Below are 27,239 nucleotides of genomic sequence, written 5' to 3'. Positions count from 1 at the left end.
GCTTCTAAATGGTTTAATAGGTTGTCAATTCTCAGAGCTAGCCAGCTATTGGTGTTTTCCAGGCACAGAGGAAACTCTTAGCAGCTTCTCTCAGGAAAATCATTGCTGTGGGTGGTTTCTTCCCTCTTCACCAGTATCAATTAATGCAATACCAGCATAACATATCACATGCACAAAGCTAGGACAGGATCTAAGCAGTCCTGTCTAGAGGGCAGGAATCGTCCTGGCAGGAGATAGACCTAATCTCTCTGTTGCTCATAAACCAAATGACATAATCATCCTCCATGTTGTCAGTCACTTCTGTGCTCTTTTACTTAGACTGTGTTTGTGAAAAGCACTGGGAAACTTAGATGTAATCAAGGAAGTCTGTTCCCTTGTGTGCTTTGCCATTTATTTCAGAGGAAAAGGGCAAGGGGGAACAGAGGGCAATTGGCAACTCGTTTCTGTAGCTCAAGAAATCCCTTATTTTACAGATGTTACCCAGCAGGCTCTTAAGCAAAGAGCTTTTCCCAGTTCAGGTTCTCTCATTGGAACGGTGCCGTGGGTCATTTGTTTTGGTTTTTTTTTTTTATTTTATGGACTATAAATAGCTATAAATTTTATAAATACTTTCCTAACTGTTTTGATGATGAGTTTGCAAATACAGTGACAGTTCTCTGTTCACACAAACAGATTTATGAGCAGTATAGGGGTAAGAGCAGCTTTCCAGGCTGCTTTGAGCCAGCTGTTGAATCTCACTGTTTCTGCCAAAATACCACAGATTATAAATTTGAACTTGAGTAGTAGGAAAAAGTAGGTGCAGCTGTGGTGACACTAGGAGTTTTGCAGAAGCTCCACCTAGGGCAAGTTGTGCTGGGAAAAGCATGAACCTTGCTTTGAGGAGGTGACCGTCCTAGTGGGATCAGAGAACAGCAGTGACTGCCACTTGCTCTGACTTCAGGAAGACTCGTGACAGCTTCCCACAGTAATCATCTGGGTGAGCATGGGCAGCAGAAGGGGACAGCTGTAGGAGCACTGCTGTGTGCCCAGCAGGACAAGTTCCAACTCTGGGAATGCTGCTGTTAGTGGTATGACTCAGGGCAGTGATGGAGCTGTTGCTGGTGATGGTCTGGAGTGAGAGCTTGGGTAACGGTGTGAGAGTCATCTTCTGCATGGCTATGGGTGTCCCTTCCCATCTGTAGAAGGCAGGACAGCTGGTGGAAGGATCCCCTTGCCATGTGGGGAAGGCAGCAGCTTGATGTAGGGAATGTTCTCCTCTTCCCCAATCCTTCAGGCCTCAGTGCTGAAGAGATGGCACCTTTTCATGAGGGACAGTGGGAAAGAAGGGGACATGCAATCCTTGACAGTCAACAAAAGAGTACTTTTCTAGGTCTCTCTAGGGACTGGAAGGTAAATGGCAATCTAAGGGGCTATTTGCTGCTAGTTTGGTCTTTTCCCATGTTGTGAATGTGACTGAAAGCTGGGAATTTGCATTTACCCCAGATATGTGCCTTTGGCTGAGCTTTCCCAATTCTCACAGGCAGTGCCGCCTGTCTCCAAGCAGCCCTCCACATGGGAACTGGCAGTGTTTGAACTATGGAACAAGCAGAGATTTGCCAATTGGTCATAAACCAGTTTTCCCAATTTTGTGTTACTTTCATAATGAAAATGATCCTATGATTTTAGACTAGACACTTGTGTGTGCTTTGTTGTCATATATTGCATCTGCTTCTCCTCACTGTTGCATCTTGTGGAAGGCAGCATTTAATCTACAGGGAAGGGGAGAGGTTAGTAGTTATATGATGATTCCCTAAAACACAGCAGACAACTTCGGAGGAAGATTACTACCAATGGCATATGTGACCGCAGGGATTTCTGACTGATATATGAAGTACTGGTTCTCTTTCAAATCAACCAATGAATTCAGAATTCCATGCTGGAATTTCATAAGCCATTGCCTGTAAATGAGGTGGGAAATAAAAATTTAGAAAGTTACAATAATCTCAAGTACTGCTAGTGCATCAGCAGTAAAAGAGCTTCTGTTCTCTAGTAGTTTTGGTTCTTCAAACCCAGTTGGTGTATGTTTTCCTTTTTCTTTGGTTTGCAATCTCAGGTGTTTCTCAGTCTAATTTTCTTGGTGTGGCCACATTTCATTACACTTTTTTTTCTTCATTTCATCTCTCCACAAGTTTTTTTGGGGTTTGTTTTTTTTTCTGTTTTCCATATTGCATAAGTGGGTATCAGGATAAAAATGTGATGGATTACAAAGGTAATATTTAATCATGTGCGAGAGTCTCCCTTGACTGACAGTGGTGGTCAGTTGTCTGTAAATATAGTAAATACATGATTTACTTTGACTGAAACCACTTAAAGTCAGCCATAGGAACGAAGAAAGGGAAAAGGGAGGGGCCTGAGGACTGTGGCAGGATTATTCCAGACTAGGTTGAGCTGCAGGAATTCTTTTGGCATCACTGTGTCAGGTTTAGGAAGATGATTTGCTTTAGAAACATGAGGACCACTTGGACGAGTTTACTGTATTTAGATAATTTTAATTCTCAGTTGTAGTTAGTGATTTTTTTAATTGTAGCTATAATTAATAATGTAGTATTTTGAAGGTTGAGGGGAATCATTATCTGCCCATAACAGTGTGAGAATTCCTTTGTTCAGATGGGTTCTGTAAAATAAAGTTGGTTCATCTACTTTATTGCTTAAGCAGGAATATTTTATTCTTTACCCTTGAAATTGGGAGGGGGTGCTCTTGTCTGGATTTTTATTTTTGTTTCGTTTTTGTCCTGAATGGATGAAGCAGTAAGTCTCCAAATCACAGGTTTCCAAATAGTAGCATGCACACCTTTGCCTGAACCATTTTCCTTTCCCTGAGCAGCATGTCGTTCTCTTCCTGAATGCACCATACCCTTCTTCCCTGAAGCTCCCATTCTGCTTGCTCTGGTGGAGATATTGCACATTACTAAGTTGCATGTTCTCACGGCCTCAGTGCAATTTAGTGTGTGCGATACTTTCACATGAGTGCATGCACACGGGTATGGCTGTGGCTTAAAGTTACTGCAGCTTGCAGTTTTGGTGGGGCCTAATTACATTGTGAAATGGTCTTAAACCCAGATCAGTGTTTGAGTGATGCCTTGAAACATGTTAGTGGAAGTTTGTTCTGTAATGCCAGGAAGATGAGTACTGCTTGTTTTCAATTTGAGAAGGGTTATCATTATTTGCTTCATTTTCTTCATTTGCCATGCACACCTCAAATTTGATCAGATGTTTCACTGGTTATAGAAAAGTTACTTAAAATACTAAATATTTCTAAAAAGGAAATTGTTATCCTTGGCTGAAATTGGTTAGAAAGTTAAAAGAAAGATTTGATGTGAAAAAAACCTAGAGTGTCTTGATGGATAAAATAGGTTCTTAATGAAATTTCAACTTTTATTTATTAACATCTAAAGAGATCTGTAAAGAGCTAGCATGCAAAAAACAAACAAACAAAAATTCTCAGCTGTTTAAACATCTAATTGGTTTGCTGTGGCATCCTGGCAGTGATTATGGAGAAAATGAGACAATGATACAATTCCCACAGAAAACAATAATCTTCCAGCATGTTAAGCTAATGCTTAGAAAAAGCAAAATGTGTGATCTTGTTTATTTTACTGCAACATTAATAATTTCTTTCAGATTAATTTTTCAAAGATAACAGTTAACTGATTATGTTTTGACACAATTTTTGCATGCAGTGAATGTTCTTTAGTAGCAGGAGTTACTTCCTGCTGAAATCTTTTGTAACAGGGATGCATTTAGTAGGACATTAGTGAAATTTTTCAAGCTTTACTTATGGTGTATGTTATGAGATGGAAATAGAATTGAGCAGTTGTCTTAATGATTCTGTCTTAATCGTGGAGCCAATGGCATCCTGGCTTGTATCAGCAACATTGTGGCCAGCAGGACCAGGACAATGATTGTCCCCCTGTACTCGGCACTGCTGAGGCCACACCTCAAGTCCTGTGTCCATGTCTGGGCTCCTCAATGTAAGAAGGACATTGAGGTGCCTGGAGCATGTACAGAGAAGGGTAACAAAGCTGGTGAAGGGTCGGGAGCACAAGTGCTGTGAGGAGCAGCTGAGGGAGCTGGGGGTGTTTAGCCTGGAGAAAAGGGGACTTGGGGGGGGACCTTATCACTCTCTACAACTGCCTGAAAGGAGGCTGTAGCCAGGTGGGGGGTCAGCCTCTTCTCAAAGGCATGAGAGGAAATGGCCTCAAGCAGCACCAGGGAAAATTCAAGTTGTACATTAGGAAGAATTTCTGCACAAAAAGGGTTGTCAAGCATTGGAGCGGACTGTCCCGGGAGGTGGTGAAATCACCATTCCTAGAGGTATCTAAGAAACGACTAGATGTGCCATTTAGTGTTATGGTTTAGTTTACAGGGTGGTGATGGATCAAAGGTTGGACTCAATGATCTTGAAGGCCTTTTCCAACCTAAATGATTGTATGATTCTCTAATGAACTAATTGCCTAGTCTAAAATTGTGAATAACAAAGAAAACATATTTTGTTTTTAATTACATTGAAGAAAGGAAAGCTTCACTTGTGTTATTGGAAAAAGAGTAGAATGTGGTCTGTAAATCCATGAGAGATGCCACATTCATATGCTGAATCAAACTGGCAGTAACCATAACCTGATTATCTTAGTGGGGTAGATAGTAGTTCCTATTTTAGTAGCGATAAACACATGACTTGCTCACACCACTTTTTTAGTCTTAAGTATTCTCATATTTGCAAAAAGAACCACTGTAGGATTCGTCTTTACATGTACTTCCTTTTATATAGAAAATACTTGTCCTTAAACACCAAAGCTGTCTGTGCATTGCTGTATGTATACATGATTTCAGTCAGTTATTCAAAGAATATTTGAAAGAAAGTTAGATCTTTGAAGAAAATTTCAGAAAATAATTTGTTTGCTCATACTTAATCTTTACTCCAAAATTTACCTAAAACTATGAAAAAATGTTCATTATTATACACATGTAATTTTGGTGAAGCGTGTCACAGTCTGTAAATGTAATCTGAATTTTACAGTTTACTACCTCTAGTTCACAAGATTGTCTAAGTGCATAACCGGATGCTGAAACAGACAGTTCTGTTCTCTCTGCCCTGCAGGCTGTTACCAAACACATTGAGAGGCTACTGTGAGCTCCTGGCTTTATGAGGGACAGTGCCGATATTTTGCCATTGGCTTCTTTCATATTCCAGATGGTGTGTTCTGTATGTTCTAACAGCAGTTCATCTTAGTGCATATTTCTGGTGTGTAATTCTGTGGCTGTCCAGTGTTTTTTAAGACTGAAAATATCTGTAGACGTGTGGAGGATGTGGGTTAGTGCATGTGCGAGTGTGAGCACACTTAAACACATAAGCAGATTTCCCTGCAATCTCTAAGAGCAATGTAACTACACTGCATCTTGGGTACTAGTCCCTTAATTATGTGTTACACTTAGGCTTTTATATATATACACTACTTTTGTTTACTACTGCACCAACTTTTTAAAAGTTATTTATATGTCAAAACCTATTTGAATGAAAGGTTAATTGGTAATGACAAACTGTACCAGTAAAGAGTGAGATGCTTAAGTTACATCTAGAATTTAGATCAGCCAGTTAGCTTTTCTCTTTGCTTCTACAACAGGCTAACTGGAAGGGATGGAAAGAAAAAGGTTGCTGAAAGACTTAATTAAATATATAGGGAAAAGATATTCCATCAGGTGTTTCTAAGAATAAAAGTATAGTATTATAATTATTTTTAGTACAGTGTTGCAGGGTTCTATGTTTGCATATCTGATAATTCTTTATGTGAGATCTAATGTTACAGTATATGTTATTATAACCTTGGTTAGATTTCTGCTATCTAAAATACAGGTCTGTTGCAGGATAAGACGATAACAGGAAGTCTTACATAAAGCTTAAGGATTTCCTGATATTTCAAAGATTTAACATCACAGCTTTAGCTTTTCACTCTTCCGAGTTATAAAGTCAATCCATTGTTTATTGTCTCCATCAACAAAAACAGTGAAAACACTCCTTTCTTTATGCTTGTGTTTCCTAACTTTATAATAGGAGTAATGTCAACAACCTAGGAGTTTCTTAATATAAGACCACAATGGATCTCAAGCAGTATTGACTCAAGCTAGCTGTTGCTCTCCTTCATGAACTTTGAACTTTTTATGCTAATATGGGAACCTTAAAGAATTTACATCCTTACAAGCGGTGTGGAGAACCATAAATATTAATGCCAATGCATGCTAACAACTGAGTAAGGCTGAAGGGAAGAGAGTGTGTTCCTGAACAGCAAAATATTAAAGGCCATGGAAATGAGAAACTATCCTCTTAAAAACTGAAGTTTTCACTTAATAAATGAAAGGATCATAAACTTTAGCAGACAGAAATTGGCCTAAAGTGTGAGGGTGGTGCTGAGTTGGATTCCTTTACTCAAAGCTCCACAAAATGCTATTAAACCAAAGTAAAATTTTTCAAATGTGGCAGGAGCAACAAGGAATCAGAGGGCTGAGGGATGACAGGGGGTACTCAGCAACCACAAGGCTGCTGCAGGTTGTTGCAGAGGGGAGGTAAATTGATGCTGTTTTGCTTGTTGCTGTGAAGGTAAGTGGAAGGAGTCACATTGTAAAACCCTTTTTATGGATGAGCTGAAGCAGAATCTCTCAGAAATTACAGTGACTGTAGAAGAGCTTCTAGAAAAAAACAGAGTAAATGAGCAATAGCAAATTGTTGGGAGTGACAGATGATAACTCACTATAGAAATATCAAGGACAAAATTTAAAAAAAAACACGTTCCAGGAAACCCAGGAAATACAAACTTGTAAGCTGGGTGGATATTGGTACTGTACAGCTTAGTAGAAACTTAAGGACATACCAGCACCTGGTGAATATGATTTAGTTGCAAAGAATCAGTGGAGTTTTCACAGAAGGAAGCTCTGCGTCATTCCTCATGTTCTTTGAAGTGTGGGCAAGCAAGACCCTTAATAAGTTCATCTGTCTGCTATGTTCTACCAAAACGTAATAAAGGCTTTTTACAGTATCGCTTTCCTGAGACATTCAAGAATAAGGGGTATTGTCTTTATAAAGGAAGATGGTAGGTTTAAATTAGATATAAGGAAGAAATTCTTTACTGTGAGAGTGGTGAGACACAGGAACAGGTTTCGCAGAGAAGTTGTGGATGCAGCAGGATTGTAGACAAACTCAGAAGAAAGCAGGGTCTGGGAAATAAAATGTCTGATGAAATGTAGTGTAGATGAAAGTGATGCATGTGTGGGAGAACCAGTCCTAACTTCACACATAAACTGATTACTGCTGTGCTGACTCTTATCACTTGGGAGCTATATTTTCTGGTACACAGGCTAGCTCAGTGCTTGGTAATACTTTAAAAACAACTGCCAGGCATATCAAACATTAAGATTTGTTACCATAGGCCTAGGCAACAGAAATACAGAATAGTACTCCCATTGTATGAAGCTATGATTTTCCTATACCCTGAGTTACTATGTGCCATTTTGTTTCCTGCATCTCAAAAAGCTAGGAGTGCAACAAGACTGCTTAGAGAAATGAAGGCATGCATCAGTTTCTCTGTGAGGAATGACTGAGCTGGCTAGGACTCTTCAGCCTGGAAAAAAGGATATTGCACAATTGAAGTTTGTAAAATCATAACCAGTGTAAAAAGGATGAGCTGGATTGCCTATGACTGATCTCTTCTAGGATAAAATCTTAGCGTCACCAAAAAGCAACCAGGCACTTCCAAAAAATATGTTGGTTCATGCAGCCGGCAGTAGGGCATGGGTAAGATCTTGCAAAAGAATGCTGGAGTTGCAGCAACTTGCTGGATTGAACATGTCTGAGAAGATATATTAATTGAAGATTAATTAATAGAATGCCTGCATGAGGTTCATAACATTCCCTGAGGTGGAAGTAAACGTTGGAAGAATGTTCAGGAGGGATTGTTGAAGAGGTTTGACTGTTTATTTTGTTTCCTTAGCATCTGCTTCTGGACTCTACTGGAGATAGGATGCTGGCTAGACAGATCTTTGGTCTGAATAAGTTTGCCTTTTTATATGTTATGTTCCAAGATCAATTTTAAGATGAGTGCGGTATCGCACCTAGTAAGCATCATCTACTCATGAAAAAAATCTGGAAATGTTAGAAATAGGTGATTCAGAAATAACTGATCCTTTCAAATGTGCTTCTCAGGAGAATAATTGTAATAATTGTAATTTACAATTACAGGTCAAAGTAGTAATTAAAAAATTAATACAAATGCAATGGCATTTAAAATAATCAGATGTAGAATTTCTTACAGGTTGTTATTTTTCACAGAATGTAGACATTTCTCTGTTAGGGAAGAAAGTCTGTGTGCCACGGTGTCCTTCAGACAGTCTCTAATGGTGTTCCGATAAAGTCATTGGAGCCTTGTCCTGCCTTGGGAGGTGTATGCAGTATTTGCATCAGTTATACCATCTGGAGGAACAGTGCTTTGATAGAAGACTATCACTTTATCTGATTAGTGCCATTACTAGCCTGCATATGTTGGAGCTGTTTATGTTCAGGTGTATCATTCATGAGGAGAAATTAATTTCAGCAGCAAAACTGTTGAAATCTTGTCATGGAGACATCCCTGAAAGTAATTTGCATATTTATATTGCTCCTGAGATGATCTTACTCTGTCAAGAAACACTTCCTGCCACTTCTGCTTTATTCATAGCTGGAATCTGTCTTAGTGCACTTAGCTTGCTTTCATGTTAAATTTGAAACTGAAATATAAAGAGGGTCATTTTTTATCCCTAAAAGAACAGAGCCCTTAAAGAGAGTCAAAGAACAGCTTAAGAGGTTTTTTTCAAAAGGACTTCTTTGAGTAATTCCATTCTCCAGTGTTCACCTGGTGATCACTTGAAATTTGGGGGATCATTGTAGAAGAATAGGTTGGTCTTTCTAAAGATGATGGCTGTCATTGGTAACTTTTCTTTTGCAACAGATCTTCCTGGTGTGTAGAAGAGAGAAAGTCCTTCACACACTACCAAGAGTTCTTTGAAGCTATGGTGACAGTGAGTGTTAATTTCAGCTGGAGTAAGACAGCACTGTGTTCTTGCTCTCCAGCCATGAATGTACTGGTTTCTTTCCTGGTGGGAATGCAACCATTTAAGCCACCGCTTATGAGTTGTCTGAGTGGAGACCTGAGCTATTTTGCTAAAACTAACCCATCTTGTAACCATTGTCATGAATTCATTGTAAAAATGAAAAAGCTGAATTCATTGTAGAAAGTGTCATGACACATAATGAAGACTGTGCTGGCAAGGAGATAGAGGAAGAGTCATCTGGGACAGAAGTGAATCTTTGGAACAGGGGAATGGGAGGGCTCCTTTCCTGGGACACTTCTGAGCTAACCTGATCTGAAGATAAATTGTGAAACCGTGCTGTGAAGTTTTGAATGCATTTCACTTACACTTTGAACTCCCTTTTAAAATATAATGGTTATATTCTCAAAAGAAACTGAGTATCTGAGGTCTCTTGAGGCATAGTTTTGAATCGATTCTCTATACAGAAAGGTTTACAACAAAGATGTAGTACAATCCTTCTAGTGTCTACTTGGAGAATATGGGAAAATACCAATCAGTGGTATGAGGAAGATGTGAGATCTTATTCTAACAGTATTTTTGACTGAGGGTGTTCCTGTTACCAAGTTTGCATTTTAATTGGATTGTAAACTGTTGTATGGATTGTAAAGTGTTTTGTAAGGAATTTAGAGAAACACTATTTTTTGCAAATTTTTCCAAACATGAATACCACTTCTGTCTAGCTTATACTCTTATGCCCATTCACAAGCCAGGGTTCATATGCCTGTTAATATAAATTCAGTATAATAACCAGAAAATCCCTCTTCTGAACTTATGCTATGCTTACTCTAATCTTTCTGGTAACTCAAATTCTCATTATTTCAGCCCATATGCTCTCCTTTCCTCCAGTGTTCTGAGAACAGACAGATCTAGAAAATCAAATTAACTCCAAGGTCAAAAAATCCATGATCTAAGCTGAAGGGCTCTTTTCAGCTGGGGTTGCGGCAGCATTAGTTTGAAATTTTTGAAATCTCATTGTGTCAATAACAGTGAATAGACTTTACCTGCAGGCTTTGTGAAGAGAACCTGAATTCAGGTGCACATACATTTGATATAAACCGCAGTTGTAATAAAAGGAAAGCTCTAGACTTTTTATGGCCAATAGGTAAAAGAGAAAAAAATCCACAAAACCTGTAAATTGAAAAGGTGGCCCTTTCCCTTGTGGAGTCTACAAGCAAATTCCCTAGCTTAGGGACAGAAATTAGTCAAAGGAACTTTTACCCAAAGAAAAAAAAAAAAGTAGGCCAGCTGTGCAGAAGCATTTCACAGAAGTTTCTTCATTTTTAGTCTGAATAATGTGAAGCATGACCCTTGTCCTCTGATTATTTTTTTTTTTTAATTTTACATGCTTTTCAAAGCTCGTAAAATGGAATATGTATGTCTGAGTATGCTTTATGCCAAATTGGCATGAAGTGCTCATAAATTACACATTTGCAGATGACAGCTCTTGCAGGTAAAGTGGTTCATCCAGATACAGTGCCAAAGTGAGACGTGAGCAGCAATTGGATTTTCTGATTTCTGAATCATACAATTACTCTTGTATATTAAAGGAAGCTGTATGTGTGCCAATAATGTATTAAGAGATGAAACTTACTTACTGTCATAATTACCCCAGGAAGGTCTGCATTTTACAGATGGTAATAAATTCATGCAGCACTGGCATTAGCACATCCACATCATCTTTAAGCTCTGGTATCTCAGGTGCAGAGTAGCTGAAGCAAACTGCTGATAAGATTCTGGTTAGTGTTTTCAGAATTTTTTTTTTTTTTGCTGCCTTAACCATGAAGCAAAATAGATATGAATTTCCAGACTTCAAGATACAATTTTTAGTTTTTGTGACAGTTACCAGAAAGTAACAAATATGACTTTTCAGAGACGTTAAGGTTCTCCTGGTCCGTACTTGCCACAAAGTAGTATCCCCTGTGCCTTTATTATGACATTTTATGACTTCAGTTGGGGCAGACACAAACAAAGGGGAAGGAGAGGAGGAGAATGAGACTAGCTGCAGCCTCTCTCGCTTTCGTGCTTGACTACTGGCGCTTCCCAACATCCCAGCACTGTGTGCTGATTTCTCCTCTAAATTGTATTAGTTGTATTAGAAGCATAAAGCCAGAGAGATGCTGTACTGTTCTACAGTCTGTCAGAGGTATGCACTGTTTGGCCATTTAAATATATTATGTCAGCTTACAGAATTACATCAAACCAGGACTACCTCTTAGTCCTGGACTATTTTTCTGTTCTACCAGTGCATCTGATTGCCAAGTCCTTGAACTGAGACTAAGAAAGCAACTTGTTTTATAGACACCTTCAGTGGTTTTTTTTTTCTCCCTGGATTGCTGTCTCTCTTTTGGTTACCACTGTCTTCCCTTCTTTTGTAGTCTCTCTGGGAAAATCTAAAATGATTGCTTGTAAATGGATATTTTAATTTAAGTGAAGTTGATACTTCAGGTACTTTTCACAAGCTGGAGGCCTGTCTCTCCTCTTGTACACTGAAATGTAGTTTTGGAGCATGTATATAGAAATTGTTAAGACCGTGTTAATGTTACTACAGTACAGAAAACATCTTTTTTGGGAAAAATAAGGAGATACTCAAGGATTGTTATAAAATATTTTTGACAACTGTGATGTATTTGTGTCACAGGTCCTGTTAAATGAGAAAAATATTTGCTGGAAGATTACTGCACACGTTCTTCTTAGAAGGATGTTATGCTCCTATGATATCCTCAGAAAGAGTAGATATGAATTAAACGTCACAAAAAATGCAGAAAATTAAGACTTTGAGCAGCTAAAGAATGAGAGTATTTAGAATTTTTAAGGCAAACTCACCTTTAGCATTGTTACTGTGGCCTTGGGTTTTGGGATTTTCTGGCCTCCTTGCCAAATTGTTTTTTATGTCTGAAACATCTTTTCTTATAGCTCAAGTAGAAGTGAGTATGTCAAAATTCAAAAGTGTTTTCAAAATTCATAGATTTTAGAATTTTTGACCTGACTTTCCATTTTAATATAATAAAAGTTCATCAGAACTGAGAAGGATTAAGGGCTTCTTTTACTGAGGCCACCACATATTTGTAAATGTTCCCTGCCTTTCTTTTTGCACCATGTAATTCTTTCCTGTGAAAGATTAGACTTGTTACTTCAGGTCATTCTTTAAAGCTTGCTTTTTTTCTTTATTTTCTCATTCCCTCTTTTGGATGGGAAAATGGCTAACAGTTGTTTCTGGTTAGTCTCTTAAGAGAATCTTGCATTTTGAACAGTAGGGTTTATTTGTAGGGTTTATTATGTACTCATAGCTTCCAGTGAATGAATTTCAAATAAGATGATTTTGATTCTGAGGTCATGTAGAAATCTAAAAGTGAGGCCTTAGGTAGGAAACAAGGGCAAAAATACTGACACTGCGTACCGAAGTAATAATGAAGATAGTGGCCAAAGAAGCAAAAACTGGAAATCTTGGCATTCTTTTTGGTAGCTGAAAATAGATTCTGCCTAGTAGTTTAATATCACAGAAGGTTTCTTTGCTACAAGGCTTTATGGACTCAATGGAGGAAGGAAACTGAGTTGTTACAGACTTTAGGTCCAGAAAGGGATGGTTTTCTATGCCCTTCAAAGATTCCTGTTGTATGTTTTCCTGTCCTCTTCGCTCTGCTGCCGGAGTTCCCAAAACTGCAAAGACACAAACACTAAGAGTTATAAATGGGAACTTAACATCAGGAAACTTCATGTTTATCTCTGCTGAGAGGGTGTATGTGCCACCAGTTCTGCAATGATGTAGCTGTTAGAACTGTTCTGAGTTGTGGGACTTGGTTACTTGGATTCAAGCTGAAATAGTGATTTTAGGAAACTGCACTTCTTGAATATGGGTGAAAAACTGACATAATACATGAATGAGATTTAGCAGTTTGAGATTATGTTTTTTGTGACTGTAGACCTAAGGCATGGGCTTCCAGCTCAGTTACAGGATATTCCACATGTGTACCTGTCCTAGTGCTGTAAAAATATCACAGAACTTAGCTGCCTGCTTGCTGTCTCATGAAGCTGTGGTCACACTTAAGAGAGGAGAACTCTGGATATAGATCCACCAGGATTGAATTGGGTTACCAGTTTTACTATTTAGTTTATAGTAATGTAGCCTAGTAAGCAACCTAAAAGCTGGGGGCACCCAGTGAAAAAGTGCAGGTAGAGAAATGTAAGCAGATAAAGAAAATGAATGAACACCTAGAAGTGGAAAAGAGGAAAGATAAAGTAGTTCATGTGTAGAATGGTACTGTTTCTCATAAAAAAGAAAGGTTATTTTTGATAGAGAATTAGTCTGATATTGAGCAGTCTCAAGAAATTTATCCCTGGAACCCACTGTTTTCTGTGTCTAAATGCTCTTGATTACATATGTGGTGAATATTTATTCTTCTCAGAGGGAACAGATGTATAAAGAGTTCAGTGTTACATTTTGAGATGTGTTATTTGTGGCACTAATGGCTTTTCAGTTATTCAAAGCAACCTCTGTGTATTTCCATATTCTTGAATCCTCTTGCTAATAAAAATTAACAGAGTTTCTTTGATCATTTTAGAGGTGTGTTTGATGCTTCCCTCAAAATGGCTGGGTTCTATGGACTCTACACTTGGCTGACTCACACTATATTTGGGATTAACATAGTCTTCATACCATCTGGTAAGAATTTGAGCAATTATACTTATAAATAATACTATGTAATTATTTATTGTACAAAACGAGAAATATTAAGTGTTGCTGACAAGCTTAGATCTGGTCCTGCAGAATATGTCTGTGGGAAGGGTGGGCAGAAGGCCCTGATTGCTGTCTTACTTCTGAGCTTGCCTTTTTCTGTTTTCACAACACATTCTCTGCCAGCAATTTTACCTCTTCTGTTTTGTTTGCTGGATCTAATTCCTTCTCCCTTGTATTCAGTCCAAGTGTTTTCAGTTTTTAACTTTATTCTACCTGTCTTGACTTCTGTTTCTTTCACAGTTGACACATACTGATTTTTCATCCTAAATGCAATGAGATGTGGTATCATGGAAATGCATGATAGAGGAACGGTTCTTACTCTCAGTATCGTTGTGTGACTGTATTACCAGCCTCTGGTTTTCTTTTATTATTTAATCTCAGTTTTGGAAATGGCTGGGCAGTTTCTCAGAGAAAAACCTTCTCCCCTGTTCCTGTTTGCCCTTCTTTCTCTAAAAAGAATGATAATAATAGTAATTGCAAAATGTTTGTGTACAAGGAAGCATAAGGGGAAGCCAAGAAGCAACAAACCCCAATATAATGGGAAGCGGCTGTATTGTAAAGTGCAACTACATTAAAGGCATTGATTGTCACTATACCTCTTTAGAAAGTAGTCAGTCTTTTTTTTTTCCACTACATGCAAAATCTTAAAGTTTTTGCTTTCTGGTTAATGAGACCAAAGGGAAAAAAAAAAGAAAATAACCCACTTAATTATGCTTCGTATTATTTTTATTCCTGGTGCATTAAATTATAGTGGCAGCAGATCTGTATTGCTTTAGATTACAACAGGTCTTATAAGCAGAAGGGTATGCAAACGTGTACACACGTTTGCATACAGAAATATGTAAGTTATAAATCTCATATTTGCCTGCTTTCTCACTATTATGGATAACTGCAGGAGATGCAGTAAGTTAGAGTGACACTTGGGTTTGTTTGCTTTCTTACACAGTAAGAAATGTCCATGATTGGTATAACTTCAAGTTTCTTTGAACTGATGCCTCTTAACTCCTTATGACTGTCACTTGCTGAAGCTCTTCTGTACGGGGAATGGTGGAATTTTCTTTTTTCCTAAACCGCAGCTATAAAACACCAGGAGCCTCATGTGGCACTTCTTCAATGCTTTATTTACAACAGTTGATGGAAGTGGGACTTACTGGTGTGGCAAAAGTGTCAGAATGTAACTGTAAATATATTTGTGAAATATGTTGCTGTGATCTTTTTTTCACTTCTGCTTCTGTGTGCTCTAGCATTAGCAGCAATCCTTGGAGCAGTGCCATTTCTGGGGACATACTGGGCAGCAATCCCTGCAGTCCTAGATTTGTGGCTTGTGCAAGGACAGGGATGCAAAGCCCTTTTGCTCTTGGTTTTTCACCTCTTGCCAACCTATTTTGTAGATACAGCAATTTATTCAGATATATCAGGGTAAGTACATTGAATGCTTCTTAAAATAAGCATTGTAAAAATGATTGACAATCACTGATGCCTTTAATAAAACTCATTTTTCTGAAGCATGCAAAACAGTATCTTCAAGCACAAGAATAACCTTGTAGTAAGCAGTTTTTCTGGCCTAAGTGCCTTCTTTTTCTCAGGCCTCTTTTCTGTGAACTTTGACACTTCAGAGGTCTTGAGCTCAACATCAGCAAAATGAACTCTTTGTTGGGATTGTTAGAATTAGTTTATATTTTCTATTTATCTAATTATTGAGTAAAGGTGTGTCGCATTTCCTTTTTATTTCCTAATGCCAGATGATGCTGCAAAGCAGATAAAACCATCAGCTATTTAGAGACCAAAAAAATGGAGTTAATGTAGAATAAGGACATAAAGTGGTTCAGTTCTGTGTTGTTAGAAATTAGTATTTTTGTTTACTAAATATAATTACACTGAACAGAGAGTGTGATATGATAATATACCCAATATTAATACTAGTTTTCATAGACTGGCTTTAGTTATTTTGCATTAATTAAAGCTAACAGGTGAAGTACAATCAAATTACATTTTTTTCCAACAATAAATTACAGATAAATTTAAGGCTAGTAGCTATTTAAATAGCCAGTAATTCTTCTGCTTCCTAGAGTACAATTTTTTGAACTGTAGAGGATACAAACTCTGTTTACTGTCCAGAAAATATATGGGAGAGGAATTGATTTTCTGACAGTGGAGGAAAATTGTATTCTTCCCAATAAATTGAACAGTAAGCATCATGTTGTCTTTCAGATCAGATTAAACCTATTTGAAATAGCTATAATTAGGTTATGCAGGGTTTTCTAAAAGGATTGCCTTTGTATTGTAGTCCTATTTCATCAGGTGATCTGTTTAATTTAGAAAACTAGGCAAAAGAATGTTTAAGCGGATGCAAATGCTGGGAAAAAATGAAGTTTTTAAAGGTTTAGAGATTAATAATGTCTACTGTTAGAGAAACAAAACTTTAGGCCATGCTTGTCCCCTTGGGAGGGCAATCTGGTCCTGCCAGTAGGTTAAGTTTGATCTGGGTGGGACGTGACTGAGGTGTGTATGATTTAATAGGTCATGTTTCATGGCCTCATTTTGCATACAGTTGTGTTGAAGGCAAAGATTTACAATTTGGGAGGTTGAGTGGAAATCAGGACCATGGTAGAAAACTCAGGAACTGCTGGAGCTCTGAATTGACTAGCTGGTATTTTCTATGTATTATACTCAGAATTTAGAGGAACTTCCTGAGAATTGCATGCCAAGTTTCAACTGTAGTTTTTCTTCTGCAATTCCATATTGCATTATTTTAGGTATAAAGGATGAAGAATGATGAGCAGGTTTTGTGTAAATGCTGTTGGTAGGATTCACATTTTGCAGCTGAGCACAGGTGCAAAACGTGCATCTGAGACACAGAAAATAAAAATGGCATTTTTTACTTGCTGCTATAAGAGCTCTTATCAATAAGCTCTTCTGGCTCAAACTTTCCAGTAATTAATATATTCATTAAAATCCAGTTTTGTTTTTCATCTGAAAAGGTTAAAAGCTAATGATAACACTCAATCTGAGAGGCTTTTTTATAACAAAATGAGAAGACATGAATAGCCACATCTTTAAGCCTGTGTTCTTTAAAGATTGCATGCTAACTGTTATTTGAAAGATGCTCTGCAAGTTGCTATCATCACGTAACTGAATGGCTTTGCTCAGGGGTCCTCATAGTACATGTTGCTAATTGTGTTGAATTTCAACAGTTCTTGACAATAAAGCATGAACAGTCTGTTTAACCAACCATCTTTCCATTCTCAAAATGGAAGTGTGTTTGCCACTAAGTCCTTCAGACATTCTTCAGCAGATGTCTGTAAAGTGACTACTCCACTGTGGATCTTACTAGAGTTCCATGCTACAACAGTGTTTGATCTGTTGCGCGAACACAGCAGAGCACAGCTTGGAGCCTTTGTGCAGTCATTTAGACAGCAGTTTATAGTGTAAATATGAGTAGCTATAGCTAGCTGTGTCATTTCCTAAGCTTAATAAAACTTCAGTATTAATTCACATTTCGTAATCGATAATACTGTGTTTTTGTTATTCTTAATTTAATTTTATTGTTCTTGTGGCAGAGGTGGTCACCCTTACCTAACAGGCCTTGCAGTAGCTGGTGGAGCATATTACTTGGGACTGGAAGGGGCCATCATAGGACCAATTCTACTTTGTATACTTGTGGTTGCTTCCAATATATATAGTGCCATGTTGGTGAGTCCAACAAATTCTGTGCCCACTCCATCACAAGCAACGTGGCCTTTGCAGATTTACCGGTGAGCTCTAAATGTCTTGTATGAATTATGTTTTCACACACATCAGTGTACGCATGCACAGGTGTAGGGAATGTGTGCCTGGGTTTTGTGGGTTTTGTATGAGTGTGCACTCACATCTGCATGACTGGTGTAATACTGGAAGAGGATTCAGCTGTCTCATTATAGAAAGAAAAAGTATGGCTGAGTAAAGACTCACTGGAACATGTATACTGGCAGTCTTTGTTTAATGTCTCTCAGCCTCTTACAGAAGGCTCCTTTAGAAAATTTGTTGCTAATTCCCTTCTCTCCTATAACTTACATGTTATAGGAGAGAAGGGAACATGCTGTTGTGCTAGAAGATGATTTAACATAATTTTTGAACTCTTATTTGTGGATATCTAAGAGTTCATTGCCCTTAAAAAGGGGCCTGGCCCAAAATACTTCATTTTTATGTCTTAATCTACAATACTGCAAAATATAAACATACCTAGATTTTAAAAAATGTGGTATCATTTATGCCATTTTTCCTTTAAAAGTATGGTCCTTCGTAATGTCATTATTGAAGTTATGAAATTGTGGTATATATTAATGTATATTTAGACTGTACAGTTAGGAATGGAATAATAATAATGTAGTTAGGACTAAACTCATAACTGAATAAAGACTTAGAATTGTAAATCACATTATGACAATATTAACAACAGTACTATTTTAATGTTTCTACTGTCTTGTTAAAGTGTACAGGTTAGCTCATTATACATATATCTTGAAGATGATTCTCTGCTTGTCAGAAATAATTCTTTGTCTTATTCACATGAATAGTGCTGTCTTCTTTCATCTGGGCAATTTAGGAGAAAAAAATTCTAATTGGACCTGTCTATAGTCTCTGGCTTGTATAAGTTACATTCCAGTTGCCCTGTATGACGCAGACAGAGCTTGCAAGTACACAAAAAAATCTTCATGTGTGTTTGGTTCTCCTTTATTATAGGAAACAATTGTTTGGAATCACTGGGCAGATTCGTGTCTTACTTTTCACTTTTCTTTTCGTCCCTGCACCTCCCAGGTCACCTAGAGAGAGTCCCGAGGAGATGAAAATGTCTGCAGAGTGATGGAGGTGCTGGGATGCACCTCTACAACATGAGGGAATCTGTCTTCTGTCTTGGGTTCACAACAGCCATGGCCTTCTGTCCCTTCCCAGCTGTGCCTGGGGGCAGCTCACAGGGAAGCATAGACTGGGTTTTAGGAGAAAGCACTAGAACGTCTGCTGGTGTTGCACTTTGCTTCGTCGAGAGAGAATGTCTACTTCCCATGGCTTTGCATACCAACACACAGTCAGCTGCCTTGTTGAAGACTTTGAAGACCTTCTGTCTTATCAAAAGAATATTTAAGAGGACAGGTACATCCACTGGAGTTATTATCTGCTGAAATTACTAACTTGGCTTTTATTTATTGGGTTATTTGTCTTATTAAACTGTAGTAGCTTTAAAGAAAGCTGTACTTCCAAAATATTTATTTTTAGGCAATCTGGTGGCAAAAGAAGGGCAAACCACTCATTGTGAAATGAAAGTATAATATAATAGTTTGCTCCCCCTCAGTGTGTTTCTTTATAAGCTTCAACCATCATCTGTAACTCATAATAACACTTAAATATTATTCTTTTACATGCACTGAAATTTAATGTTGTTGGAGACTGGTATTTTTAATACCTTCCTGATATTAATAGAAATGGAAACTGTTAAATGTGGGTTTTCCTCTTACTGACACACTTGTTTAAAGAGTTTAAATCTTGCCCCCATGTGCAGCAAAATCTGATAATATTTTGCTGTTTGTCCACCCTCCCAGTGGAGTCATCTTGTCAACTAAATTTAATCAAAGGCCTTAAGTGTTTTCAGAAAGTAGTAATGTAGGATAGTTGCATCTCCTTCCAGTAACTGGAAGAAGTTTAATGGGGATTGTTTAATGCTGGTTTTCAAATGCTGTGGTTGAGTTCAATTCACTTTTTAAACAAATTTTACTACCAGAAAGAAAGGGGAGAGAGCATGGATTTTGGTTTAGTTTAGTTGGGGCTTTTTAACCCTGTAAGTGTCTGGCCAAATAATTTTACTGAGATATAGTATATATGCTAATATATTAAGGTTTATCTTATTAATAAACAAAGATCTTGAATTTCTGAAATTATGTATTGCCTAGGTCACAGTGTCAAATCCTCTAGTGTTTTTCTTCGATACGTAATTTTGCTTAAAATGCAGCTTTGGTGACATTTAAGGCCTTTTGTATTGATTGTCCAAACATTTTGACACAATGGATCTTTATAAACAGATCCTTTTTGTAAATGGGAAGTGGGGTTTTTTGGTAAATATTTCATACTTGCGCAGCTTTTCCACAAATCCAGTGAGGCCCTAGGTACAAAGTAGCAGATGCACTTGCTTAACCAAAGAACCACCATTCAGTTTCTGGTAACTTGAATTGATTTCAGAGGTTGATTGATAATAAGTTGTACAAAATACAGGCATACCTTGTATTTGCTGTTGACAGTAATTCAATGCTTGAAACAAAGGGATCTTATCCAGGGATAAAGATATCTAAGATGTGTGCACAAACAGCTTGTAGTAACAGAGGTGTTTTACTTGACTTGTAGGAGTGCTGACAGATTTGAAGGTTCTTTCTATGATATTGCATGTATTTTTACATTGTTTTGAAAAGCACATTGCCATGCAAAGTGATTTGAAAGTACCCTGATACTGAATAAAGTCCTGCTATAGGTTCGCAATAAACAGGCTGCCCAACAAGACACAAATAGTCTGCTCCTCGGATTCTCAAAATAGTCTGCTGCAATTTTACTGATGAAATTGTATGTTTTAAGTGAGAGGGGTTGAGTATGCTGTTTGTGCACGCTTGCATATATGTGCTTGAGGGACAAACTTGGGCTTAATTTACTAGGTTGACTTAGATTTGTCAAAATAAGGAAATATCCCATTTAATATTTTAAATTCTGAAATATCACATCACTTTCAACTAACTGAATAAGAAGAATGTGTTGCTTGAATCACGTATCTGTTTTATCTTCTTGGTTTTGTGGCTTACAAAAATGCTTAAATGAAACACATTTGTTGCTGGCCAGGGTGGAGGATGTGGGAAAACCTGAGGCTTTCCTAAAATACTCCTGCAACTTTCTAACCAGCTGGAATGAGACCACCATATTTAGGCAACTTCTTAATTGTATTACTGTTTTTTTTTAGTTCACACTTTTGCACTGAATTGTTGTGTTCTTGTTGTAGATTGTAGACACCATTTAAAACACCTCTTTGCTCACTGGTCAAGACATGTTTATTTTCTACATGTCCCATTTTCTGAGACAATCTTTCGTACTCCTGTGGTACTCTACTTAGTAATTTTAAAGAGTCATTAAAAAGCATTATTCTGTTTGGTTTTAAGTTGTCTTCTTCCCTTTCAACGGATTGCCTAATGTCAAAGAAGGGTCTCTGCTATGAAGATTAAAACCATGATTGAGACACCGTTAACTTCAGTAATGCAAATGAGTAAAATCACCTGAGAAGATACTCTGCTGTTTTGAAATGTTCCTTTTCCAACATGAAATCATTTTATATAGAGAATTCACATCTGATGGAGTGTTGTTTAATTTGTCCTCCTTTGAAATGAGACTTCATTTTGATGCTTTCTGTTCCAAATTGAGCTCAGACTTGCCATGAAGAACCATCCATAGTACATCCTTGCTCAGTAGATGTAGCTTCAGGAGCTCATGCTGTGTGCTGTATCTGATTGAGGAACCAACTGTATGGTTCAGTAATGGTGCAGTAACATATACATCCAAAAATCAAAGAAAAATAAGGAACAAATCTTCCAACACCTTGGAATAGGAAATAGTCACTGATTTTCACCATGTTTAGAAAAAAAAAAACCCACAAAACCACAAAAAAAAAACCCCAAGGCCACAAAATACCACCTTATGAAAGGGCATACTTCCATTTTTTGGGTTTTGTGTTTAGCAAGTGTCTAATTACCAGCAGAAATGGAAGACCTTGTCGTTGGGTATTTAACAATCCATATTATTTTCTAAGCAGACTCAACTGTAAGAACAGTTTAGTTAAGATCAGTCTCACATTAATGTGAACATAATCAAACCGTCATTTTGACTTCTGGTCTTTGAAAAGTGACAGTTCATGGTTATATTGCCTCACCTGCAAAAACAACCTTCAGTTCAGTGGGGTAAGTTTTTAGTACATTGATTGTAGCTTTCAAAAAAACCAACTCAACTCACTCACCCCTCCAAGATCCCACAGCAACACCAACCAACCAACCAAAAGGCCCCACCACTCTCTGCAGTGCGGTTTTCTTAGGAGAGACCATCTTTTCTGTAATGCTTGTAGGCAAGAAGTTGATTGCCTTTAGCTTTACTGTAAACAGTAATTCCAGGGGCAGGTACTTACTAAGTGTATTTAGTGCATTTAGTGTTCAATAATTTAGAGTTCAGAAGGGAATACTCATGGTAATGCAGGACAGTGTGGTCTTACGGTATTGTGAAATTCAGCTGTGCTGGTTTTTGTCATTCTCCTTGGGCAATTGACTTGTTGCAATTTAGTGTAGTGCCAAAGGGCTGGTGCTGTTTCTGGCACTCAAGTCTGAGTTAGCCTTTCCTTCCTGTACCTTGGCTGAACACTGCTGTAGCAGTTCAGACTGTGTGCCAGTCCACAGGCCAGCATGTTAGCTTCAGGTCACTGTAAATACTGGCTTGATTGGATCCATGAAGGAACAAGATACAGTGGGCAAGAATCTGGCACACATTCATTCTGCCAGTCTTATTATGTGGTGGCTTTCAGCACAGGTGCACTGTGACCAGTTGGGAGCAGAAATTACTTATTTTGAAAGGCTGCTTAAAAAAAACCAGTTTAGCATTATATTAATACATATGATGCACATTTTTCAGGAGTTTATACCCACATGATCTTTTTCTGCACAGTGCAGTGTATGTGTGCAGGTTATCTATGGTGCACTTAGGCTTGTCTGATTTCAAGGTCTGCGTGGCTTTTCTTAAAGACACAGGAGAGGAGGATACACTGGATGTGTATTTTTTCAGGGATTATTGGAATAGGAAATCCATAATCTGTTTAATTAAAATAAGAAGAAAGCATTGTTCAGGGAAAATTGGATTCTGTCTCCAGTGTTATCCATTGTGGGTATAAGCATAACTTTTGAAATAGGTGTATGGCTGCAACGTTAAACATTGTTTTTCAGAAAGCCTGAAAAACCAAAACTGGAATAAATTGTTCCCCAGTAAAAGCACCAGCTGAATTACTATGCTGCTGATCCCTAGTACTAGGAATACTATAGAGTGTTACTTTTCCTATGGACCTGATACACTGAGAATGGAAAAAATATCATTATTCCACTGAGATTCCATAGCTTTGCATCATTGGTACTGGGTGTTTCCACAACTGCCTTTATTCAGACATCATGTTTCTATTATGTTGACTTAAATTTGTCACTGTAGATAGTGCCACCTTAATGTATGCTACCTCTGGAAACAGCTATGATTTCCTTTGAATGTACTGAAGGGTGTTGGGATTGGAGGTAGCGTTCATTATGTTTAATAGCAGAGGTAGCATCATTCCTCTAGAGATGGAGTTGCTTACCTTGAAGTTTGCAACTTTACTACAGAAAATTGATTTGCCAGATAATCTTTATTGAGTGCCAGCTGACATCTCTTAAATCCATGGATGCATCATCTTTATAAACTCTCTGTTGACTTGTATTTCACAGAGTTTCTTCTTAGTACTATTTCCTCTACATTTTGCTGAAGCCAACTTCGACAATTTCCTTATTACTCCTATTTGTACAAAACGAGAATCACTTAAAACTCTTAAAAAACATTAGGGAGATTTGATCTTTCACCTGGTACTGTCTGTCAGTTTTACTAAGGTATCTTAATGCTTTATGGTAAAATTTTCCAATATTGCTTTTAAGTGGTAAAATTGGAAATAAGAAAAAAAAACAATGTGGAAAATTAATTTGATGTTTTTAATCAAGAAACAGTGCCAGAAGTCATAAACATATTCAGGGATTCTACATTGGGTTTGTAAATGTATATATTGATATGCTGTGTCACATAAATATTGGGAGTCTCTGTTCTATTCAGACTTCCACTAAAATTTTGTCTTTTTTTTTTGTTGTTGTTGAGATACCTGAGAACAAAATAGTGCCTGTATATAATGAAAACAAGCAACATTTTCTACAATTCATGTTTACTTGATACAGATTGATGAAGGGACAAGCAAATCCTGGTAGTGTGACTACCACTGTTTCATTGTAGTTCATGTAAAGTAGGGGAAAGCTGCTAGTAATGCATTGCTGAGAGATTGCTGTTCCTGGAAGTATTTGCACACATCCTCTGAAAAGCTGCCAAAATTAATAGGTCATGAAAGACATCTTCAGTTCCCCAGACTCCTAAACTCATCCACACCTCCTCTGGTATCTTGTCTGGAATATGGTCTAGTACATGAGAGTATTGCTTCCATCCCCTTTTGGGAATTGATTCCAGGACCTGAAGGCATGCTTTGAATGTCCATACTGAAATAGTATGACCAATTCAAGAAGGAAGTGCTAATTGAAAGTAAATGCATCCTTGATCTGCTGTGCATATGGATGGACTTGGACAAATATAATTCATGTTGCATTGAATTGAAGATTAATTTTTTAATATAAATACTATTTGGTGGCACCAAAGCCAGGTTTGAGTGAGAAGCAGGGCAGATTTGCTTGCAGTAGGGTCAATCTGCAAGCTAATAAAGCAAGAGTGAGTGCTCTAGCACACATATATATATATATATATATATGAAGAAATTTTAGAGCTATGTTTTTAAAGTAAAAAGTTGATTTCTTCTCATAGCCTCACATTTTACCCACTACAGTGTTGTGTACAGTGATCCAATGAGACCTAAACTCAAAGAAATGTTTCATGGTATTCATGTAAATTAGATGTAAGAAACATCACAAAGCCAAAAAGTAGCCATGCTACAAAAGTTCATTAGGCTTAAGAACTGGCATCTAGACCATAAGGTTGAAAAAACAAAATCCCAGTATTTACTACTCTTCCTTCCAGTCTCAGCCTAAACCTGAATCTTTCTGAAGTATCAATAAAAGCTACTTCTGTGTTAATAACCTACTGTCTGTGTAGATCAATGTTTTCAGCTTGTCATCTGTCATCATGAGTTTATTTGTCAAGCATTCAGTTTGTTTGCATTATTGCCCTTAAAAGATTTTCTGTGCTTCAGTGATGGCTGGATGGTTGGAAACCAACTTTTTGTATCAGTAGTTAGGTGCTGTTATATATATAAATACACATATAGATATATATATATATATATATTTATATGCTAGCTAGCGTTTGATGTTTTGTCAAAAGAGGAGGGGGGTTGAGGGTTTTTTTCCCGTGGGAAATTTCACCAAACCAAGTCCAAAGAAACTTTTGACATCCTATCCTAAGTCTGGCCACACCCTACTCAAACCTAACAGCAGGTGCTTTGCATTACAGAGCACGGGTTGTTCTAAAGTGTGTGTTCCTACCAGGCCCCCTGGGGGATTTGGAGCAATAAATTCTATTGTCTGTTGACACAAATTTTGTCTGTACATGTGATGCATCTTCAGAATGGAACTGTGTTCAAAACTGATGTTATCATAATTGGGTTTGGTACAGTACCTGGTTTTGCATGTATAATACAATATAACCCCTCTGTCCATCTGTGGCCCAATAAAATGTGTAAGTTGAGGTTGAGAACTACTTGTGTAGACTGCAGAGGTATTTAAAGTAAATAATTTTGATTGTATGCACCAGTCCTCATCCTAATAAAAATCAGTTTTGTAGCAGGTTTAAGAAGCTTTTAACTTGATATTGTATTCACATTGCAGTCCTTTGTAAGCACAGAATGGTTAATATATTTTGAAATAAAACACCATTAACATAAAGAGAACTGAGTTTGATTTGAATGATGGGCTCTTTGGAATCAGCCACAAAGGCAGCAGTTAATCTGGTGAAACAACAGGTGTGCTGGAGGCAAAGCAGGATCTGCAGTCCCTGTGTGTAACTGACGTCACTGAAAGAAGCCATACTTCACTTTTTCCTTACATTTTCTATGGGAAAGGGAAGGACACAGCCTCCAGGGTAACTGGCTCAGCTGGCACCTGGCAATTTGCTGCACTGCCTGCAATACCACAGCCACACATCCAGACCCTTCAAAAGCTCCCATTCGGCACCTGTAGGTAATTCAAATGACTTCCATTATGGCCTGCTCTCTGAACTGGAAATGGTTGTTTAGTGCCTAAGCACAGTTTTAGATCATTCTATTGACTATAAAGCAAAAGTGATCAAATCCTCCCTGCATGACTGCTCACCTTTTGAAATGAGATGGCTGATGTTCCGGTTTCCATCCCTCTCACTGTTCTGGGAGCAGTTGCCTTGAAGGATTTCCTACAGGAGAGTCAGTTTTAGCTGGTACCTCCTTAGCTCTCTGAAGGGGTCAAACCTGTTTAGTGCATATGCAGCTGGGAGGCGGGGGGGGTTAACAGCTGATGCTGGTAGCATAAATATGATTTAGGTTCTTTTTTAATTGAGACAAGTTCTCCAAAATGCTCAGAATTCCTTTTAAGTTAGAACCAAACCAAATGCATCTGTAATCAGGCAAGCCAAGCCAAAGCACATCTACTTCTGTGAGAAGTCCTTAGCTCTTTTATGGGTTTTTTAGTCCTTTCATTGTGCACATAATAGTGGTTTTATTAAAGAAAATAAGGAGTTCTGTTCAACACCCATCTCAGATAAGACTTTATAATGATGTAGTACCAACCTATTCGCTCAGTCTCAACTGTTTCTTCAAAATAGTTCAGAAGTTACATGTCCAGTATTCATGTTCATTAACATTCTGGGAATGGGAGGGTAAAGAATATGAAGGAGTTATCAGGCAGATAACAAGCAAAAAAATGTGCTTTTGAGTTTGACCAGAGATACAATTTAAAAGATTGCAATCTTTTAGCTTTACCACTTAGAAAATAGCAATTGGCATTTTGAGAAAAAATATACCCTAGACATTCAAATACATCTAGTTGACATCCAAACACACAGTGAATGATAACAAGGAAGACTGAAAGCTGTTTAAAAAGGCACTGAGATGGTATCTTATGCTGTGTATAAAATTTCATGCTGCCACTGAATTACAGTGTGTAATCGTATCAAATGCAAGAATTCAACTTCCATATTTTTGACTGAAGGATGTTTGTATCAGTTGGCATACCTTTACATCAAACAATTAATAGCTTTCTTCTACTTTCCCAAACCAGAAATTCTGTGCAAACTGTTTTTCACAAGGAAGTTCATGTTTCACATCACTGCAAGTAGTTTCTTTTTTTGGCTGTTTCATACGAGCTAATCTTTGAAATTAAAGTATTAATGCTGCCATTGCCTGTGCTGTGATAGGCCCTGACAACTTCTTTGAGGATCTTATGATCCTTGAAGTCCTGAGCATTCACCCTTGCAAGTGTTTTGGTAAAGCTGGCAGATGCAGGATAGTTTAAGGAAGAGGCAAGTTAGGTATGCTAGACTCCTCCACTGT

The 27,239-nt window shown here is 37.7% G+C and overlaps 1 protein-coding gene across 2 annotated transcripts in view; it reads left to right on the top strand.

Moving 5' to 3' along the window:
- The window catches only part of TMEM245 (transmembrane protein 245), an 83,928-nt gene extending 58,321 nt beyond the window's left edge, over positions 1-25,607 (top strand). For both annotated transcript variants that reach the window (XM_058831205.1, XM_058831203.1), the window contains 4 exons: positions 13,713-13,813; positions 15,133-15,307; positions 17,449-17,643; positions 18,686-25,607. In XM_058831205.1, coding sequence (XP_058687188.1) covers positions 13,713-13,813; positions 15,133-15,307; positions 17,449-17,643; positions 18,686-18,731 — 517 coding nt within the window. In that variant the 3' untranslated portion in view covers positions 18,732-25,607. The remainder of the gene's footprint in view (positions 1-13,712; positions 13,814-15,132; positions 15,308-17,448; positions 17,644-18,685) is intronic.
- Positions 25,608-27,239: the final 1,632 nt, after the last annotated feature.

This window comes from Poecile atricapillus, chromosome 2 (genome assembly GCF_030490865.1).
Source record: "Poecile atricapillus isolate bPoeAtr1 chromosome 2, bPoeAtr1.hap1, whole genome shotgun sequence".
Taxonomy (NCBI): Eukaryota; Metazoa; Chordata; class Aves; order Passeriformes; family Paridae; genus Poecile; species Poecile atricapillus.
Note: the sequence above shows the minus strand (reverse complement) of the source record. Positions and strands in the feature narration are given on the sequence as shown.